This window comes from Falco peregrinus, chromosome 1, assembly GCF_023634155.1.
Source record: "Falco peregrinus isolate bFalPer1 chromosome 1, bFalPer1.pri, whole genome shotgun sequence".
Classification (NCBI taxonomy): domain Eukaryota; kingdom Metazoa; phylum Chordata; class Aves; order Falconiformes; family Falconidae; genus Falco; species Falco peregrinus.
In genome coordinates, this window is record NC_073721.1 from 75,798,349 (window position 1) to 75,812,157 (window position 13,809).

General features: G+C 34.3%; 1 protein-coding gene across 1 annotated transcript in view; it reads left to right on the plus strand.

Annotated features, from left to right (window-relative positions):
* Nucleotides 1–13,809, plus strand: part of RYR3 (ryanodine receptor 3) — a 233,209-nt gene that overhangs the window by 87,984 nt on the left and 131,416 nt on the right. Inside the window, exons 19-27 of the mRNA XM_055811431.1 lie at nt 271–512; nt 4,325–4,517; nt 7,468–7,684; nt 7,880–7,984; nt 9,499–9,602; nt 10,053–10,136; nt 11,885–12,044; nt 12,463–12,610; nt 13,547–13,752. Coding sequence (XP_055667406.1) covers nt 271–512; nt 4,325–4,517; nt 7,468–7,684; nt 7,880–7,984; nt 9,499–9,602; nt 10,053–10,136; nt 11,885–12,044; nt 12,463–12,610; nt 13,547–13,752 — 1,459 coding nt within the window. The remainder of the gene's footprint in view (nt 1–270; nt 513–4,324; nt 4,518–7,467; nt 7,685–7,879; nt 7,985–9,498; nt 9,603–10,052; nt 10,137–11,884; nt 12,045–12,462; nt 12,611–13,546; nt 13,753–13,809) is intronic.

Below are 13,809 nucleotides of genomic sequence, written 5' to 3' on the forward strand. Positions count from 1 at the left end.
TTGTTTGGTTTTTTTTTATTTTAAGAAATAATGTTGTTATTCCTCTTTTGACTATTAAGTTTTTCAAAGCGTGGAACCTATACCATGGAAGATGATTCTACAGCAGCTTTATAAAGTCATAAAATGGGTTGCTATTTTAAATATTATAAATGAAATGTGGACATCTACACTCTTACCATACTTGCAAAGAAAATTTGATTATTGTAGAGCAATATAATTCATATGTCACATTTTATATTTATACTAACTGGCTTACATTTTCTTTCTTAGCATAAGGCCAAACATATTCCTAGGTGTTGCTGAGGGTTCTGCACAATACAAGAAGTGGTACTTTGAGTTAATAATTGATCAGGTTGATCCATTCTTGACGGCAGAACCCACCCATTTACGAGTTGGATGGGCCTCTACTTCAGGTTATGCCCCCTATCCTGGAGGTGGAGAAGGATGGGGAGGCAATGGTGTTGGTGATGACCTGTACTCTTATGGTTTTGATGGCCTTCATCTGTGGTCTGGTAAGTACTTTGTTCACTTTCACTTTTTCTTACCTACCTTTAGGAGTTACCTGCCTTTACTTTGAGTAACTGTGTGTATATAGCATGCTATTTTATAATAAGCTACATTCAGAACTCCAGGATACCATGAAGTTGTTTGGAATTTCAGGTCAGACTTCTTGTCTGAGATTTTAGTCAATATTGAATTATACCAGTTAGGCTTTTTAGCAGATAGCGTCTATTTTCATGTTTTTGATCAAAAAATGGCATTTTCCAGATCTAGACCAATAGTGACTTGTCTGTCGGTTCAAAATCAATGGATGTATTGATCTCAGACAAATTAATTGTACATGGATCTACATTTGCATTATTCTTTCACTTTGTATCTACAGTTGAAGCAAAATGACATTATTATTCTCACATCTATTGATAGATTTAATAAATTGAATTTAAATTTTGATAAATACTTTCATGAAAGGTAATTTTGGCAATTAGAAATAAGAATTGCTGCACTTCTACCAACTTTGGTTATTTTTAAACACAAATGTCTGTGCTGGAATCTCAAACTGAAAACCTGTAGTTGCTATGCTGTTTGAAAAAATAGTTTTCATATTAGTATTTAAAGTAGACTTAGTGGAAAAAAATAGTTTTTCTAGGAGTGCCACTTAAGTGTGTAGCAATTTAGGAGACTCAGTACTGCAGTGAAGTGATACTGCATGTGTATGTGAGTGGGAGTTAATGGATGCCAGCAAATGCGTATTTTGTGGTAACTTAAGGATCAGTGATGGTAAAGTTGTGGGTTTATTAGCCATTCTTTGTTCAAGAGACTTGAAGATATTAGTGGGCTGAGTGGAAGTGGAAGTCACTGCCTATGCAGTTGGGAAGATTTGAGTAAGAGCTCTAGAAGAGTAAAAGGAGTTCACAGGAGGACTCAGCTGAAATGTTGCAGTTCAAATAATTTTTCTAATAATGAGTGTGTTGTAAATAACCCCCTGAGGAAAAAGGAGACAACAGAAGAATCTGATTAGGATGCTTTGGAGGGATTAGTGAGAGCCCTCTGGGGCATGTAGTTAGCTGGAAAGTGGTGTTGGAGCTATGAGCAAGGCTCCTGGGTTTTTGTGTGATTATCCCTTCCCCAATATATCCAGGGAAAGTGAACTAGGATAAACTTTATGTAAACCAACAGGTTTGTCATAGCAGAGTACTTTTTGACCATGTCAGTTTAAGTTCCTATAGAAACAACCAGCAAAGTGCTGCTGCCTATTTGTAAGATTCAAATGGCAACACAGGAAATCCTGATGGCTGTTTTTTGCTTTCTTGAAGTTTCTGCATGCTCTTTAAATAAGGAATGTTTCAGAGAGGAAGTAATGCATAAGGCTATAAAATAAGAAATTACTTAAGGAATTAGTTGTATGTCCTTAATTACATCATCTGCTATCTTTGTAACGTCGTTAATCAAATTATCAATAAGTAATGGAAGGAGAAAGAAAAACAGTAGGAAGCAAAACAGTTGCTAAAATTTCTAGAAGATTTTTACATATGTATTCTGTTTACGTAAATATTTAACACAGAGCTCTGGCAATTAGGTTTTCTACCTAAAATGTGTATCAGTCTATCTTAATTGGTAAAGGTCTTTCATCCATATAGAAGATTTTGTTAAGAATACAGATGAAACTGGAAGATCACCTTTTATTAATGTCATTTTAATATGGTCCAACATTGTATTTTCTCTGCCTTATACCTTTGTTAATCATAAACTATTTGAGAGCGAATGTTATTGACTAGGTCTCAAGATAGAATTGACTAGGCTTCAAGGTAGAATTGAATTGAAAACGGAGTTTCTTTTCTGGAATCACATGTGGACATATTTTTCCATTGTTAGACGATTCCTGCCACCTTTTCTCTGAAGTGCTCAAACCTTGAGTTGCGAATGTAACATTTTGTTGTAAAGGATATTGTGTAACAATATGTCTCACCAGGAATTTAGCTTTTACATTTGTTCAAAAGACTTAGAAAAAAAATCATTATCAACACACGCTATAGATCTTTCTTAATTTAACTGTTTTGTTTCTTGAGTATGTAGCTGTCCATGATCATTCAGAAGTTTGAGGAAAAAAACGGACACTATTTCAGTCCTTGTGTGTACAGTCTTTAATTATGAAGTAGCATGTTATTTTTCCTTCCAGATCTCCTTGCATACATAGTAAACAATGGATATTTTCTATTTTGTTCAGTTTGTGCCTTGTGCTTTATTTACTGTACACTGTTGAAGGCATGTAGGCAAATTCATTAATTTCCCCGTAATTCTTAGTGCCTTGAAATGCCATATACAGCTAAGTTTTCTAACTGCTCAGAAAAAGATACTGTGGGGCCATGCAATTAAAAGATGTGTTGCAAATACAATGTACATAAATATACTGAATTTGATTTTACAGCCTTAATTCTAACATTTCCTAATATGGGTATATTTGACTTTTCAATTATATTAGCATTGTTCTGGCATAGGATTTTGTATATAAAATATCTGTTTGTGTGTGCTCGCACATAATTCAATATTTTTTTTCAGCACTTCTGAACAATTTTCAAATGACGAATAGTTATTCTTTTGAGTAGGCTAGGCACATCTGTAACATACTCCATTAGAAATGGCTGAATAAATCATTAATACTAAAGCAAACACTAATAGAACCTTAGAAATACAGTGCTGGAAAATCTCTTAAATCTCTTCTCCTGCAGTAAGGGAAAATTCAGGGTACTTAAGCTGCCCTGAACAGTTGACTTGACTTGTTCTTAAGAAATTCCAAACACAAAAATTTGGAATAGCGCTTAGCTGCTTAATTAGTTTTGCTTTACAGTTCAAATAAAATGTTTTCAAGGGAATTGTTTTGAAAGGAATTCTGAAGAGAGATTCCTTGGCTGAAAATGTACTCAAAATATTCAAGTGTGATTGAAAAACTGCAGTTATCTGTAAATATGTGTAGTTAGATTACTTCATATATATTATTTCTAGTTAACTGTTATTATAATTGCTGAGCCATGTGCATGGCCGTAAGGTTCCACCTTCCTGGGTAGGGAAAACTAAGCTCCCACTGTTTACTGTATGTTTGTAGTTGATAAAGTAAACCTGGCGTGTTAAATTCTTGGTCCATTTTTTGATAACTCGGTATACCATTCTGCCTCTTGATACTGTAAACCTGGATATTGGTCATAATCACAGATACAGTAGAATTATAGAATCATAGGATGGTTTGGGTTGGAAGCGACCTTTAAAGATCATCTTGTCCAACCCCCTGCCATGGACAGGGACACCTTCCACGAGACCAGGATGCACAAAGCCCCATGCAGCCTGGCCTCGAACAGTTCCAATGATGGGGCATCCACAGCTTCGCTGGGGAAACTTCCAGTGTCTCACCACTGAATATTCACAGATATGTGAATCTAGTATTTTGCAAATAACTAAAGAAAAAAAAATTGATATATCAATGTTAGCTTTATAAAAAGGATATCATTTACTGTGCTTCAGCACTCCTGCATCAGGCTACAGTGTGAACTTGGGTGATTTCAGCTGAACATGTTCTGTCTTGCACACAGCGTCAGAGGTCTCAAGTCATTTGCTCAGTTTGTGTGCTTTTCTGCCACATGTCAGTTTGAATAGTGTTGACTCAGTGTCTTTCTCTAAAAGCAGAACCATTCATAAAAATGATGAAGGCAAGATCATGTCTTCATGACTATGAACAAAAAACTTGATGGTGTTTTTGAGGAAATAATTTCATTGTCGAACCTGTGAAAATCTCCTTAAAGCTTCTCATTACTTCTGAATACTTTTATCCTAGGTCGAGTACCCAGAGCTGTAGCCTCTGTCAATCAGCATTTATTAGCATCTGATGATGTGGTTAGCTGCTGCTTGGATCTAGGTGTACCCAGCATTTCATTCCGCATTAATGGACAGCCTGTGCAAGGAATGTTTGAGAACTTCAGTACAGAAGGGTTTTTCTTCCCTGTTGTAAGCTTATCAGCAGGTGTAAAGTAAGTAAAACTTAATTTTAATTGTCATCTTTGCTGTCATGTCACACAAAATTTTGTACAAATTCATGTATGATTTGTTCTGTTTTGTTGTTTCAGTTCTGTCCAACCAGCAGCTGGGAGGTAGGGGGGCAGGAAAGTACTGATTTAGTTTAGTGATGATTTCACTTGAGGGTGAAATTTGAGCCTGTTAACAATTTAACCAAGTCACAGTGCCTGAAAATTGTTATTTTATGGATATTTGGTGTCTTAGAGGAAATTAATTTTGTCTCATTCCAATTATCAGTGAAAAAAAGCACATTAGAAACACAGCAACACATTTGGCACTAATTAAAATTCTCACTGGCTTTCTCAGCAGGAAGTAAAAAACCTAAATCAGCATGAAAACTGATACTATATTCACAGTAGGAAATACAAAGAACTGATGAGAAGCAGTTTTAGAATCTCATTACTAATATTGCCTATTTCTTACCTGTTTTGTAGCTAAAATACTGAGATTTGGACATTTTCAGGCTTCTTGTGTTATCTTACCTTTAAATTATTCATAAAACCTGCAAATGTCAGTCTACGTAAGTGGCCAAAAACCTTGTGTTAACATTACAAAGCCAATGCAACCACAAAAGACTAACTCTTGCACTGTTGTCATAACATGACTAATTTCTATTCAGATCATTTTAGAGCACTTTTTTTGCTGGTATTGACGGGCAACAATTTTAGGAAGGAAAGACAAAAAGACAATTAAGGAGAATTCTTCAATAAGAAAGGTTAGGATTTTTCTGTCTGTTGTAGGCCAAGCATGATTTATGCATAAAATATAGATAAGTTATGAACATTTTTCACTATGAAAACAATACTAACAGTCTAGATGTCAATAGCTGCCAGAAACTGCTGAATTTAGAAGAGATAATCAGGAATGGAGAAAGAGATTGTGGTGGAGGAGTGAAAAGATGCAAAGGGCTGGCTGTTATTTAAAGGAGGGTGTCTCTTATACATGGTAATTTTTGAGAACTGAAGGTTCAGTTTGGCCAGAATAGGAAGTATATAGCTTTCATAAGTAAAAGAAGGCTCAGATTATAAACAGTTCATACATTTAGCAATTTAAGGAAAAAGAAATCTTTGTTTCTGTGAAGTAAATCAGATAAGTAGTTCTCTATGGGCTTTTCCTTCTGTGATCAATAGATAAATACTTTGAGCATCTCATGTTTGAGAGAACCTCTCAGGTAAGAATACTAACAGAGACCAAACAGAATAAAGCAGGGCTGGGAAGGGTTTAATAAATCAACTTTCATTTGTTCTCAGGGAGTGACCCTACTATGTAGCTGCACTAGTACAAGAGCTTTTGAAACTGTTCATTAATTTTTCTGTAAGAAATCTGCCTAAACTGGTGTAATCAATTTTCTTCATTCTTATTTGATGCTGTTTGTGTATTTTGTGAGAGAATTTTCCCTTGTAGTTAATAGTAGTTGATGGCAGTAACAGATTATATGTAATCTGTGTTTGTTAATATCAGATTATTAGATGGGAATCCTGAGTTCATAAGTGGAGAAGAGTGTTCTGCACCAGGCACAAACTCCTATGTTTCTGCTTCTGTTTTGGCTTACCTGCTTTTCCTCTGCTTTCTGTGTCTTTCTCAGTCTCTGGTTCTGGGTATGCTTTATCATTCTATCATCATTTTTTCCTCTCTAAATCCTGGTCAGCACCTGCTTACCTACAATCTCTTTTTCTGTGTTTTACTGTAGGCATTTTCTCCCTATCTGTCCTTTTTTTCCTCCTTCTACCAATGGTGCTATAAACTCTGCTTATAGTACCACAATACAGCCATTCAAATAAACAAGGAATTTAAACAGCAGCTCTGTATTGAGAATTCATTTTATTTTCTTCTATTTTTCTTTTCTTTTATTCAGATTTATTTAACGTCTTCTCAAAAAGTACGTAAATGCAGAGGTAAAGAAATGAAACACAAGATTAACTTTAAATGAGCCCTCCAACATGTTTTTAGGGAAGCTGGAGGTCTGGATTAGTTGACATGAAAAGTCAACATCTTAAAAGCAAATGCCAGCTGCTTTTAGTAATTAAACAAGGTGCATTAAATACGGTTATCATGGGGATCTTGTCTTTCACAGACAGCCTTCGTAGTAAGCAAAAGACTATTTAGCATAGTCTTGTCATTCAGGCTACAAAAACAAAGTATAGCTACTAGCAAATTGCTAGAATGGCAGTCACAGTTTCCGATGTACAGCCCAACTCCAAAATGAAGGAAAAGGAGTAGTCATTAAACTAAATCAATCTGTTTAATTATTTCTGGCTGTCTTTTGTATCTTTTACATTTATATGAAAATTACATGTCTGAGGAGAAACAGAAAGCTATAGGAGTTTAATAGGAATTTTAGGTACACTTCCGCAACTCATTCCCAGTTGTAGTATTTGGTATATTTTTGTATGCTTGATTTATATGATATGATTATAGTGGACTTTTTTCACCATATCCTCTGTTTTTTTTTCCTCATGTGCCAACTGCCTGCATGAATGCACTGAGAAGTTCATTTAAACCTTTTAAGTGGTATATAAATAGTCCTTATGGGATTTTTTTAGAGTAACAGTCCAGTTTAAATTAGATTTGTGTTTCCAGATCATTCAAATGCATTAAAAAATTCACAATTTACACCACTTGATTTAAAGTAAAAAACTTTTATTTTTTGGAAAGTATGCTACTGTATTGAATATTTAGTTTTGCTTTGACCAAAAGAGTTTTCAAAAAATAGTTGGTAGGCGATAGTGTTATCGATCGTATGTATGCTTGGTTACTCTGGTATTTGTCAAAGCATGAAATAAATACACCTGCATTTTTGTAAATGCTATTCGAATAAATGCTTGAGTTTCTAAATGATTTATTTATACTATTAATATATGCTGACTATTTGAGAGTATAATTTCTTCGTTGAAAATTGCACAGAGTTCGTTTTTTATTGGGTGGACGTCATGGAGAGTTTAAATTTCTGCCTCCTGCTGGCTATGCTCCCTGTTATGAAGCATTACTTCCAAAAGAGAAGATGAAACTGGAACCAGTGAAAGAATATAAGAGAGATTCAGATGGAGTGAGGGATTTGTTGGGTACAACACAATTCCTCTCCCAAGCTTCCTTTATCCCTTGTCCAATAGACACCAGTCAGGTATGTTAAGTGTGCAATGGCGGGATTATAAAAGGTGTCTTAACACAATTTAAATTCACAATATAAAATCTAAGATAGCTTGCCCCCTTTCTTAGCAATTCGTCATTTGTGTGTTGGGGTGTATTTAACTGAACTACATGATCTTGATTCTACAAGGTGTGGTAACTGGAACCCTTTCTTATTTTCTTTTCTTAGATTGCTCTTCCTTTTCATCTTGAAAAGATCAGGGACAAACTAGCTGAAAATATTCATGAGCTGTGGGGAATGAACAAAATAGAACTGGGCTGGACATATGGCAAGGTATGTTTTGAATGAGCTGTCTGGGTACAGTCACCTACAGTAGGTTAAGTCTTCTACCAGAAAACCTGGATTTAGAAGCTGAACAGAGTGTTTAACGGTTGTCTGTACCTGTTCGTTTATTGCTGGTAACGTAAGCTGGCAGGAGACAGTGATATTAACCAGGGGTTAGAAGGCAAATTTGGAATATAAATAAGGTATATATATTTTAGCACTGTAAGTAGTTAACTATTTGAAAAAATACCTTAATTGAGAAACGTACTAGCTATACCAAGATGGAATTCCTCTGAAAATCGTGCCAATACGTGCCCTCAACTATGGTTACTCTAACATTAGGGATCAAAGAGATAACAAGGAAAAAGTCCAGTGTAGAAATTAGCTTCTGTTGATAATGGAGAAAGGCTTTTGGTGATTTTTGTAAAAGTTCAAATTCCTCAGAGTTCAGGGGTTTTATTTAATTATTTACAGTTAAAACTTACCATTATAATGATCCCATATAATGTGGTACAACCCAACAGCTTGAAGAGTGTAAGACCATCTGGTCAATGTTATTTAAATGTGTATGACAAGGCATTCCCTGTCCAACGGATGTCACCAAATGAAAAACAGTTAAAAGTGTAGGCCAAAAATATTGTATTCGGAATATTGTATTAAATTAAACAATTATATTAAAATTGGTACCTTCCCCTAATAATAAAAAATTCTAAAGACCGTTCTGTCTTAAATTTAGATTATTTCATCTTGCTTCCTTTCAAATTCAGTTTTACTGGAATAGTCCTGTATGTGCCCATCACAACTGTATCCTATCTTAGAAGAATCTTTTTCCTTGTCTTATCTTCTGCTGGTTTTACTTACAGATCTGATTTACCTTTTTCTTCAATAACTCTATCATACTACCTGCTAAAATGTTATTGCTATTAAAATTCTGAGCTTTACTAGCCTTTTTAATGTTTCTGAGCTTTGGCAATTGGAAAATGTTTTTGTATGTGAAATGTCATGGCTTAGTTACCATCAGGATAGAAGCGCTTGAGTGAAAGAACTTGTTTGAGTCAGATAAATATTCAGACTTATGTCAATATCAGAAAAAGAATGCTCTGCTTCGTTATTCCAGTGGAATTTGGAAAACATTGCCAAATGATTCATTAAGGCTTTTGTATCAGAACATGTACAATAGATCAGATTGTGCTCTATTGAGCATGTATTACTCAAGCATTCAGCAGAAATGTTCATTGAGTTTACAGGCCTGCTTTCTTGTGTTTAATGTATTTATGCAGAACACATGAAATCGCTGTATTTTTTTCTGATTTTGTTGGTTATGGAGGAGTACTTACAGTGTCTATTATAAATGAATCATGGAGAAGTTCATTTATGTAATGATGTGTAACTGTCATTGAGAGAAGATAAATGATATTGTTTACAATGTCTTTATTATTGCAAAGAATTAACTGCTTTTTTACTCTTGATTCTGGCCTGAATCTGGTACCAGGGAAGTACTCTTTTCTGTTGCTTTGTTACAGATACGGGATGATAATAAAAGGCATCATCCTTGTCTTGTGGAATTCTCAAGATTACCTGAGACAGAGAAGAATTATAATCTACAAATGTCAACTGAAACCCTCAAGTGAGCTTTAAATTTAAAAGAAAATAAAGTGGGATTTTTTTTATTATTTTTATTCAAGCACTTTGTACTGCTGTAAGATATAAAAACATTAGACTATCTCATTCGAAGTGTGTTCTGCTAACTTTGCTAGGAGTTCCAGGAACACATTCAGAGCAATTTAGAAATATCTTGTGTCTACAGAGATATGAAGAAAAAAACGCCACCAAGTGCTGTTGGTTTTAATAAAGTGGCACAATTTTAAATCCACAGGTTTTAATTTTTTAGACTTTGAAGGTTTTATTTATTATTTCTGATAAGTTATACAGTTGAGTTTTGAAATTCCATTGCTTTGAATTTCTCCTTTGTTTTTAAATATTATTAGTTCTGTGTATTTATTCTAAAACCAAAATAAATTTATAAAATGGGTGGGCACTATAAGGTTTCACTACTGCCTTTTTTTTATATTGACAGAACGCTTTTGGCCCTTGGATGTCACATTGTTCATGCTCATCCAGCAGCTGAGGAAGATCTTAAAAAAGTCAAACTTCCTAAAAAGTATGTACCTTATGATAGCTATTATATATTACTAGTAACGACAGGGTATTAATTACACAAAACCATCATAAGGTCATTTTAAAAAATTCTTGATACGAACCCGATACCTGATACAGACTTACAGAGCACATGGTTGGTCCTTTACCTTGCCTGTGATGATGCTTGACTGAATACTGCTGCATTAAATCATCTTGTGGAGTGATTCACAGACACAAATGGTCACATACTTAAACCACATACAGTTATATCTGCATTACATGATCTTAGAATAGATACTCCAAAGTTAAAAGCAACATCTCGGTGCTTTTCTACCACTTAGCAAAGAATAAGATATGTATATGATGGTAAATTGATCTACTTGAAAGGGGGTATACTATTTTCCCATAACTCCTGTTTCGATTTACACCCTCTCCTTCCCTCCCCTCCAAACAAAGGTTTGTTCAATGTGCAGACATTTCCAGAGACATTTTTAATGCATTTCTTTAAAGAAGAGGAAAAAAGCGAAAATTGCTGTTTTCACAATGTTGCACATTTCTAGGAAATGTAAATATGTAGATTATTGCATAAAATACTGTCAGGTTTTTGCTTTATTTTTTATTTGGTAGCTAAACTGTAATAGTCAGAGATAAAACAGTTGAATGATCATTTGTATTTAGACATCTTTAAATCATCAGTAGTAATCACCCCAAAGGTGGCAAAGATTAATCAGGCATTACATCTGTGTTTTAGCATTGTCTGTGGGAATTCTGTAGTCCTCCTGGAATAGATTAAAGCTCTGTCTTGTAACAAAACTTGAAGACAGAAACAGTGATTTGGATAGTTGCCATTTTGCATCAGTTTATCAACCCACAGATGTCTTTTTTCCTGAAACAACTTTATCCATGAGAAGCAGTGAGGTTTTTTAAAAAGAGCAGTAAAATGAATAGTTTTATTATATGAGAGATGGTAATCTTGATCCAGTTGATGGCATTAATTAAAAAACCCCAACTTTTCCCAAGATTCACACTGCAGACAGTATATCATAGTTCTGTTTTGATACTATTGTCTTCAATAACAGAACAAATAACTCTTAGTTTCTGGCTCTTCTTAAAATATCTATTGCCTACATAAATCATCCTAGCAAATGGAAACTCTCTCATTTGAGCAAGACATTGTCTGCATGTGTCTAAAACAACAGTCTTTATACTATGTGGAAGGTTTGGAGAGGGTAATATCTGCTACTAAAAAACTACTGAACTACTTATTCAATGAAAAATTGGGAAGAACAATAGTTAAAATATGTTTTCTTCTGTTGGAAAAATGGTAACGCAATCTTTACAGACTAGTATATAAAAAATACCATACTTAATAATGAATAAAATATAATTTCATAAGGAGTCATCATGGAGATCTTTAAAATAGGAAGTACTTGAAAGATTTGAATAACAAATATAAAAAAATAGAAGGAGTACTCATTTAATAACAATTTGTTTTTTTCATAGAAACTATTTAGATGGATGAACATATGGATCTGGGTCACATTTAATTTTACATAGGGTGTAAGTAGCTGGAAAATGAGACTACTAGAATACAATTTATATCCTAGTCAATGACAAAATGTAATGCAGGGATTTTGCAAAGAAATGGAAGAGTAGGAGATTGAAAAGTGGTGAGAGAAAGTGAACCCCACCCTATGAATGCCACATAGAAAACTTTAAATACCATTAGTGAGTTATCTTGACTCTCTGTTTTCCTTTGCTGGCTTACAGTTATATGATGTCAAATGGTTATAAACCTGCTCCTCTTGATCTTTCTGAAGTGAAATTATTACCTTCTCAAGAATTTCTAGTTGACAAGCTAGCAGAAAATGCACATAATGTCTGGGCAAAAGACAGAATAAAGCAAGGATGGACCTATGGCATTCAGCAGGTAAGGACTTCAGATGCATTTGGAATAAGTAAGGAACATGACATTTTGTTTTCTAGAACATCAGTTGGGAATATTAAATAAAAGGATAACTCTTGAATGTCATGTCATGTCTGGAAAAGTTAGAGGGGGTGGGGAGTAGGAAAAGAAGCCTTGCCCATGCAAGTCTGAATAGATTGTCAGAACTGTATGGTTATAGCTGCAGGATGTATGAGAACATATTTTCATACTTCTTTTTTCATTCTTGTCTTTAGGTTTTTAATATTATTAACATTTGGCCTTGCATTTGTAGAACTGTTCTTCCTCAATATTTTTTCTCTTCTGTAAAGTTAACATTATTTCAGAATACACTGTCTCGTTATATAAAATCTTTGTGATGTTATAACAGTTTTCTTGTTCGTTTTTTATAACCCCTTTTTAGGATCTTAAGAACAAACGTAATCCTCGGCTAGTGCCATATGCATTATTAGATGAACGTACTAAAAAATCAAACAGAGATAGCCTCCGTGAAGCTGTTAGAACATTTGCGGGCTATGGTTATAGTATCGAGCCACCTGACCAAGAGATAGGTATGTACTTTCAATGAGAGTCATGGCCTTTTTTTCCCCTCAGTGCTGGGAAAAAAACATAAAATACTGAAACAGATAGGGAAAACATAAAATATGAATTAAGTAGTAGTATATTTTTGCAGTGAACTTTAATGAAAGGTGCAAATATACTTTGTAAATTATTTATGTATTACTCAGATATATATATTTTTTCTAAAGATTGGTTTTAGTTAATGATATGATAATTCTAATCTCCATGATTTTAGATTGGAGAAAATCTGGATTGTGAGTGGACATGGTTTTCATTTGGAAATGAAAGAAAGAAAATAATATGGGATTAATTTAAAAGAATTTTTTACATGGTATGTAGATTAGGTTTGACTGCTTCAAGTCAAACTCTGTTCTTAAAAGGCAGTACAAGAAGTGCACCAAGTTCAGATTTTTTTAAATTAAAATCAAAAGCATAAACTCTAAAAGTTTTCCTTCATATTTGCTATACCACTGTAATTTTTTTTGATAAAACCCAAACCAAAATAGAACTTATTTGATAACAGCTTTAAAATGTTCTGAATGTGTTGACTTGTGTAGGAAAGTATTTTGTTGTATTGTAATACTGCGTTACTGCATTGGATTGCATTACATGTAGTAATCTTACATTCCTGAGACTTCCTTGAGTCAGTTTTGTATTTGGGGCTCTGCACTGAGCGATACTTTGAGATATTCTGATTCTCAATAGCAGATAATCACTCATCCTGTGTAGAATTAGAATGTGTTAGCCTCTGTAGGCTGATTACTGTTCCTCCTTTTTTAACATTTACATGAAGGTTCTTAAATATGCAATGGTAGATAATGGCTATTTCCAGAGATAGAAAATACTGGGGACAGATGAAAAGCTAAACAGTGGCATTAATAGTTTCATCTAATTATAAAAGGTGGATTTTTTCTCTATTTTTACAGCTGACCAAACAGTGGAAAAAGTCAGCATTGACAAGATACGTTTTTTCAGAGCAGAACGGTCTTATGCAGTGAAGTCTGGAAAGTGGTACTTTGAATTTGAGGCTGTGACAGGTGGAGATATGCGTGTTGGCTGGGCTAGGCCAGGCTGTCGACCTGACGTAGAGTTGGGAGCTGATGACCAAGCATTTGTATTTGAAGGAAGCAAAGTCAGTACATCTTTATCTTTCTTGACCTATGAATGGGCTAGGTAGAGAGCTACAGTA